The sequence below is a fragment of the Chelonoidis abingdonii genome, chromosome 19 (genome assembly GCF_003597395.2).
Source record: "Chelonoidis abingdonii isolate Lonesome George chromosome 19, CheloAbing_2.0, whole genome shotgun sequence".
Taxonomy (NCBI): Eukaryota; Metazoa; Chordata; order Testudines; family Testudinidae; genus Chelonoidis; species Chelonoidis abingdonii.
This window is the reverse complement of record NC_133787.1, coordinates 3,085,909-3,094,212: the sequence shown is the minus strand read 5'-3', so window position 1 is coordinate 3,094,212 and position 8,304 is coordinate 3,085,909. Positions and strand designations below refer to the sequence as shown.

General features: G+C 48.6%; 1 protein-coding gene across 1 annotated transcript in view; it reads left to right on the top strand.

Annotated features, from left to right (window-relative positions):
• Positions 1 to 276: 276 nt before the first annotated feature.
• The window catches only part of AARS1 (alanyl-tRNA synthetase 1), a 43,481-nt gene continuing 35,453 nt past the window's right edge, over positions 277 to 8,304 (top strand). The window contains exons 1-4 of the mRNA XM_032795400.2: positions 277 to 452; positions 1,870 to 2,033; positions 2,919 to 3,107; positions 5,682 to 5,827. Of these exons, the coding sequence (XP_032651291.1) occupies positions 1,890 to 2,033; positions 2,919 to 3,107; positions 5,682 to 5,827 (479 nt within the window). The 5' untranslated portion in view covers positions 277 to 452; positions 1,870 to 1,889. The remainder of the gene's footprint in view (positions 453 to 1,869; positions 2,034 to 2,918; positions 3,108 to 5,681; positions 5,828 to 8,304) is intronic.

Sequence of the window (8,304 nt, the reverse complement as noted above, 5' to 3'; positions counted from 1 at the left end):
CGCTGCTGGTGACCAGGGCCCTGGCCCCGGTGCTGGGAATCGGAAGGACGCGGGCAGGGCCATCACCCTGAGGGTGGCGCCGGGAACGTACTAACCCCCCCCGGGAGACCCCGTGCAGGGGCCGAAGAGCAGCTCCCTGGGCCGCACCCAGCGCCTCCCTCCCGCTGCCCGCCACGGCGCAACACCGGCCCCGCCCACTGCCTAGCTAAGATGGCGGCCCTCTGTCCCCTCCCCCACACGAGGCCGTGTCACTGCCGTTGCATCAGCCGCCTCACCGCCTCTTCCACGTGACGTCACAAACCCGGTACCCCCGGGCGCGCGGGTGAGTGTCAGCGGCACAGACCAATCGCTGGCCGGCGCCTGCGCCCAGTTGGTGCGGGGTGGGGCGGAGGTTGCTGCGCGGTAGGTTGCGCGGCGAGGCGTGGTGCTGCTGGTGGAGGTGCAGGGCTGAGGTAAAGAGCGGCAGGCCCGCGGGGGAGGGGGCCGGACCCCCCCTTACCACGGGGTCCCCATTTCCTGAGCCGCTTCCCAGCATCCCCTGCGGTTGGTGGTCCAGGGCCGCAGCCGCAGGGGATGCTGGGAGTCTGGCTCAGGGTGGCGGGGTCTGGGGGCTCCACGTGCCCTGGCAGCGTGGGGTGGGGAGTCGCGCCTCGTGGGAGCCCCACGTCCCGTCGGAGGGGCGGGGCTGGGGCTGGGGCGGGGAGTGGGAGCTGCTGGCATGCAGGGAGCATGTCTTAGTGCTGCTCATGGCATGGCTCTGGTAGGGCCCTGTCCATGCATTCCGGAGTAGGGCTGAGTGCAGGTTTTTGCCTATAGTATTTTAAACCAGATGTCCCAAATGTCAGGCCTGCATTTTAAATGTGAGAACGTAAAGGCCGTATTGGGTCTGACCAACGGTCCTCTCATAATAGCCAATGCCAGGTGCTTTGGGGTTTTTCCCTATTCGTTGCATCATCTTAGTCCTGCTTAAAATGGCCTAGCTGTGAGGGGTATTGGTTAGAACAGGGGACTGGAAGTTCGGACTCCTGGGTTCGGTTGGTTTGTGAGGGTTGTGAGTTCAATCCCTGAGGCAAAAATCTGTCTGGGGATTGGTCCTGCTTTGAGCAGGGGGTTGGACTAGATTCCTCCAGAGGTCCCTGATATTCTATAATATTTTACCTGCTGTCTCCTGGCAGCTGGAGTAGACTTTGCTTATCAGTTCTCCCATACACACTTTCAGGGACTGCAGCATGTGACGCAGGAAGCAACAAGTGCTCTTTGGGGAGAAGGGCTGGTAGTCAATTTGCTATAGGATAGTGATGATTGGTGCTGGATCCTTAAGTCCCAGTTTCCTTTCATCCTCATGTTTAGGGTTTCTTTAAACCATAGCAATCTGTTCCCTTTTTTTCCTGCTAAGTGAATTACCGAATTGCCAGCACTAACTCAGGGTTTGTAGAGCATGCAATGATCACTTAAAACCCATTCTCTGTCTATTGTATTTGCAAGGCAGTGTGATCCTTGTTGGATGGTATTCATGAGCCACAGCATAGAGTCACCAGTACTGCAGGCCTCTGTTTGTGGCTCAGGGCTCCTCCCGACTTAATGGTTTGGTATCCACCACACAAGTTTGGAGGGGATATTTTGCCTTGAATCTGTGATCCTTTAGCCCAGTACCATTTAGGGCACAGTGAGACTCTCGCATCACTCCTGGAAACAAGTGAGACTAGAAATGAACATTTGAAAATCCTAACTTTGATGAGACCCAGACATAAGAATTCAGTGAATTACATCCCATTTGCCCATTCCCCAGGGTCCTTATTCATTACTGTCCCATTAAACTGAGCAGAATGTGTCCTTCACCCATCCGCTTTCTCTTTTTTCTTTTGGCAGCTTTGTGTGGTGGTCTCAGGATGGAAACGACACTGTCAGCTAAGCAGATCCGGCAAAAATTCATTGATTTCTTCAAGGAGCACCAGCACACCTATGTCCACTCATCTGCGACTATCCCCTTGGACGATCCTACGCTGCTCTTTGCCAATGCTGGCATGAATCAGGTAGGGCTCTCCCCCAGGACTGTGTGGCATTGGTACTTGTCCTGTGCTTTCTGCAGGAGCAAAGAACTAAGGGGTGCTCAGCTGTGTGTATTGTGGGTAGTACTTATCACACTGAAATTCATTCTGGTGAGATATAATGGGCCTGAATTGCTCCAACAGTTCCCTTGGCCGTGGGCTCCTAGTGCTGTGATGTGCTAATATTAGATAAGATGTCCCTGGATGCCGGAGGGCCTGGCACAGGGCATCCAGGCTGGGAATGGAGTCTAGCCATGGCACCTGGGGAATGTACTAAATCAGCACATCCCTGGTCAGCTTTTCTCCACAATAATTCTGCTAAGCCATGGTTGGTGTTTAAAGCCTCCCTCCCTCCCTCCCCGGCGAACTCCTAGATGGAGGTGCAGACTGCTCTGTGCTCCTCAGGGGAGTCTTACTCACACACAGTGGGCTCCTCAGAGACATTTCCGTTCTGTGCACCAGGCAGCATTTTCCTCGTTCCCATTGCATCACTAGGGTCTGAACCAAGTACCCAGGCAGTCAGGACAAGACTACAGCGCAGTTTGGATTAGGCCCTTAGCACCAAGCAAACACATCTTGTTTTTAAAAAACTTTGGTAGTCTTTTATTTGAATTTAGGGGAGGAGGGAGCATGATTGCCCTCCTCCTGGGCACCGACAAGTGGATGTGGCACCCCAGGAGTCCACCAGTACTGCTCCTGGTTTGGCCGGAGCGATGGAAAGGTGCTCTAGTCTGGTGGAGTGGCAACCTCAGCAATTCTAAATACACGCATTGGAGATGTTCTTATTGGCCCATGTGTACTGACCCACAGAGTGCTTGCTGCCTAGGTGAGTTCTTAAGTTTAAATCATCTCGTTGCTATTTCCCCCCAGTTCAAACCCATCTTCCTCAATACCCTTGATCCCTCCCACCCCATGGCTAAACTGACCAGAGCCGCCAATACCCAGAAGTGCATCCGAGCTGGGGGCAAACACAACGACCTGGATGATGTGGGGAAAGACGTCTACCATCACACCTTCTTTGAGATGCTGGGGTCCTGGTCATTTGGAGATTACTTTAAGGTAAGCTTCAAGGTCAAGGGGGATCTGGAATCTGAGTGGAGCTTTCATGAAGTTTATGGCCAGAAGGAGCCATCAGATCATCTAGTCTGACCTTCAGGCCACTAAACTTCACCCAGATACCTCTACACTGAGCCCAATGACCTCAGTTAAACCAGTCCTTGGGAGGCCGACAAAAAGACTGTTGTGTGCTGCAGGCAGAGAATGGGAGTGACTGAGATGCCACTAATGCCCAAGTTCCCTGTGATGGCAGGGAACTTATTAGGTTGGTTATGCTTGTTAGAGGGCTTTCCCTTCACCCTCTCCCCTGGTCTTGTCACGCAGACAGAAAGCAGAAGTCTGAAGTGCAGGCAGTGTGGTGGTGTGTGTTGAGGTTAGTTCCAAGCAAGCATATCCAGAGCTCTACACGCCGGTAGAGTCTGTTTCCCAGTGTTCTGTTCCCAACTCTGACACGGCGGAGCGATTACCCTGCCTCCCTCTTCCCAGCTCTGTCACCGCAGAGCCTTGCCTGTGTCCCCGTTCCCCATTACCCCCTTCTTAGCAGGCCCAAGTATACCTGAAATGCATGCCCACAGTCTCATCCCTTACAACTTAGGGTCATCATCTGTTTTGGGTCGGGGTCTTCATCCCACCTTTTTTGTACCCCATGGGAGGGGTAAGGAGTGAGGTTGTGCTCCAGTCAGGGATGAGCATTTCTTTGGTCTTTTAGTTTTTATACCTTCCTCCCAACCCTGCCTTGCCCCTTCTGACTGGTTGCTTGACTTTGCCTTGAGATAGGGGTTGAGGCAGTCTTAATATGTGCTCATATATTACGCTCCTACCATGCCCTGTAACACTTTAACTGCTCTTATCTGTTCCCATTGTACTGACAAACCCATCTGACTAGGCAGAAGAAACGTACACAGTCTTTGGCCACACATATTAGTATAAGATATAAGACTATCAAAGGTCAAATCCAAAATTCTATCCCAGACTGACAAATAAACCTATATACTATCAGTGCTCAGGTGATCTACGCTCCATGCTGCAGAGGAACGTGAAGAGCCCCAAAGGTCCCAGCCAATCTGACCTGAGGGAAGATTCCTTCCCGACCCCAAATCTGGAGATGAATTAGACCCTGAGCATGGTAGTAAGATGCATAAGTCAGTCGCCTAAGAGAGAGAATCCTGTATAGCACCTCACAGCAGTGGGGCCACTGATAGAAAGTAAAAATGCAAAAACGAAGAAGACTGTATGTGAGTATCGGATAGTAAAGCACTTGGGACTCTTATGGGTGGAAAAAGCCCATAGCTGCCTCAGTGCCTCCCAGGGATCTTGAGAGGATTAATTAGCTGACATTTGTAAAGCATTTTGAATGTGAAAAGCTCTCTGTAGAATTGTGTTCTTGTCTGTCTAATCTCAGTGCAGTGTAAGAGGTCATAAAAGTACAATCTGAACACCTTGGTAGCATTACAGCAGTGTGACTGACATTCATCCCTGTAACAACAGGGAATCGATAAAAAATACAAATAAACCAGTACACCCCTACCCCAATATAACACGAATTCGTATATAACGCGGTAAAGCAGTGCTCCGGGGGAGGCGGGGCTGCACATTCCAGTGGATCAAAGCAAGTTCGATATAACGCGGTTTCACCTATAACACGGTAAGATTTTTTTGGCTCCCGAGGTCAGCGTTCTATCGAGGCAGAGGTGTACTTTTAAATATGATTAAAGTCTCGTGGTCCAGTGGGCTACGAAAGGCAAAGCAAATCCTTGTATCATGCTTTTAGTGTCTAGGCAGGCTATCATACAGAACAATTGTTTCCAGTGCACTTTCTGCAGCCCTTCCTTTGTAAGTGGCTCAGACTGCAGGCTTTAGAGTTTTGGAGCCAGGGTTTCAGTGGATGTTCTGGGGGTAAGCAGGAGTTAGCGAGAAGGACTTGCTGAGGAGATAGGAACATAAAATGAGGAAGTATGATGTCCTTGCAAGGGGCTTAGTTCAAGAGTTAATACTGTGCCAAGGAACTTCATGACGCTAATCAAAGTGCAGCAAGGTGATTAAAATAACAGTGGAACCAAAAATCAATGAGGAGGAGAATCACAGTGGAACCTGCTAAGTGTTAATTTTTTATTCTTTGGCTGATTGTGTGAAGCCATTGATGTATGGGGATTTCTTGTGCCCTGCAAATATTGGCCTGCCTGTTTCAGCTGTCGTTAGCTAAAGCTCTCTGGTTCTTGACCTTGTTTGCTATCTAAAAGTCTGAGACTTCAGCTCATTTCAGGTTCTGAGGGGCAGGTGTTTGGCAGAGCTGGCAGCTCAAAGGGGTACCTGCAGGGGGCCTAGAGAGAGGGGCAATCCATTGTGGGGGTTCCAGGCCTCAATTCTTTGCACGCAGTGGAGTCAGTGAGAGGATGTTTCACGTGTTGTGTTCCCTGTTCTTCCTATTCAGTTTACTTTAGACTTGTGATGTGCAAAGCCTGTTCTGAGGCATTACAGTTTGTGGTTTCAACCCCTGCCTGGTCTGGGATGGGCTGTGTTGTATGGGTAAGAAGATTTGTTTGCCTTTCCTCACTCATCTTGTCTTTCGTCGTGCAGGAATTGGCTTGTAAACTGTCTTTGGACCTTCTCACCAACGAGTTCGGCATTCCCATTGAAAGACTCTATGTCACTTACTTTGGTGGCAACGAGGCAGCCGGATTAGAGCCAGACCTTGAGTGCAAACAGATCTGGCGGGATTTGGGGTAAGGGCATTTAAAAATATAACTCTTCTTATGAAAACAGTGCTGGTGATAGGTGCAGGCCTGGCAGCCTTGGCGCCTGGAGTCCCTTGTTTACCCATGCCATGCTTGAGGCAGAATAAGCTTCATGTTGTCTCACCAGTGAGCCAAACCACACCCTAAAGGGACAGCCTGATGGGGTGAGAAATAATTCACTCCCCACATCCCAGTCAGTCTTTGACCTCCCTGCTGAGATGACTCATGTGACACTGATGCTCCGTGATCTGCAATGGCTGCCTGTTGGTTTCCAGATGGAGTTAAAGGTATAGGCTTTGATCTGTAAAGCCCTGAATAGCCTGGGATGGGTCTGCCTGACAGAGCACTCCTGCGCTATCCTGCTGCAGCAGTGCTCAGGAAAAACAGTGCAATTGCTTTGGCTTGACAGAATGGGAGCTGCTGACGTGGTGTTCTCCACAAGGAGCCTGTGACTTGGGGATTGCTTTCCTCTTGGGTTGCAGTAGTCTGGATCTGCTGATTTCCAGGGCATGCTGCAAAATCTGTCTTTTTCAAATGGGTGTTTGGAACGGGAGACGGGCTGGGGAAATTTGAGCGGATGGGAAGTTTCAATTTAGTGATTATTTAATTTACTGCCATTTACAAGAGCTGGGATCCGCTGCTGCTTTGTTCTGTAGTCACAGATTGGATTTCCAGTAGCACTTGAGCCTGGGAGATTAGAGATTGAAACAAGTAAAACACTGACCCTTCCTAACCATGCACCCCTTGCCAGCTAGGAAGTGGGATCTCTGGGGTTGTAGATGTACGTGTGAAGGCTGAATCCCTTCAGCACAGGATTACTAGACAGACTGGGGACGTGCAAATTCTCTTCCATCAGCAAGAGCGGGCCATTGCTGTGAAGGAATTAGCCTTCTACCAGGGTGGATAAAAAGCAATGATGTAAAATAGATAAATAAATAAAATCGGATTTTTTTAATAAAATGCTTTTTGAGGAAAAAACCTGTCTAAAGATAGTTTGAATTAAGATACATTATAGCTCAAAGATATCTTATCATGAAACGGGGGTTGTAAATTCTAATTTTATAGTATGAGACAGTATATTCATGTCATGTTTAAGAAAAGTTTTGTAAATGAGTTCCAATAGTTCATGGATTAGGGACCCAATCTTATGGGGTTCCAGGGGCTGCTGTCTAGACTATTTAAGTTAATCTTTCTATCTACCCAATGGGACGCAGTGCTCAGTCGAGAAGATACCGTCAGAGATGCTTAGTTTTGCAGTTCCCAAACTGTGGATTTGTGTCTCCAGAGACAACGTGCTTGTTAACAGCAAAAATGTTTTTAAATAAATAAATATATCAAGGTGAGAACTAACAGACCTCAACCTTGTTGTCCCTCTGCAAATTTGTGTACAGGGAGTCAATTCCTTACCTCTCTCTAAAAGTGAAAAGTTTCAAAAAGTTCAGTGAATAGAAGATTGTTGGGCGTGGAATAGATCTGGAGAAGGATAAGTCTGGAGATGAATTTGAGAAGGGAGGGACAGGCAGTAGAAACAAAAGTGAAACTGTTTGAGCAGCATATTCTGGAAGTCTTGAGGCCTTTCTGAGTGTGGCCTTCGTTGATTTGAGATTTACCATGCCATTCTCTTACTAGAAGGGAAAACCTATAATGGCAGCAGGCCATAAGAGACCCAGTTGGGAATATTTTAATGAAGTTCCTCTACCTGTGAAGAATATGTATTAAGGTTATAACAACCAGCAAGAATGCACTTTTATGTAGAAATCCATGATTGAATTGAGTCTTCCTGAGTAGTGATTTAAATCATCCCTGCCTTATACCACTGAAATGGAATCAGAAACTGCATGGAAACCCATTTATGACCATGCTCAAGATACATTGCTGGCTGAAATCCCATATACTTTGGAGTAGGAACAGCGGAAGTAGGTGGTATTTACTTCACACTGCATTTTATTTTAAGAAAATGCAGCATGTCTTATTTGGCAATGGGCACAAATCAGTGGGTCTTCACCGTGGCAGCATATCACAGATCATGTTCTCTGGGTGGCAGAGCCATAAAGCCAAGTGCTTTGAGGTGACGCTCGTTATTAAAAGGGAGTGATTGAAGTGCATCCCGTTGTATTATTGTTTAAATAAAGCCTGGGCATTCTGCACAAACGAAAACCCCTAATGAAGCCTAACCAAGGCCAGTGGTCCAGCTGTAACCTTCAGGGCCTTGTCTCTGAGGACAGAAGGTTGTAAAAAATTGATTGCTTTCTGTTCTAAAAGCACATGGTGGCATCTTAAATATTTTCTACGTGCAACAGGCCTCTCACCAGGAGAGATTAGCTTCTTGTGAATGTGTCAGTTTGGGTGGGGGGCACTTATTTGGTCCTGCTAGGACGGGAAGTCCAACTGGTAGGTGTTAAAAAGCAGGATCTCAGCTGGGTCTCTCTCAAAAGCCTGTGGTCTCTTCCAACCCATTCAATGAG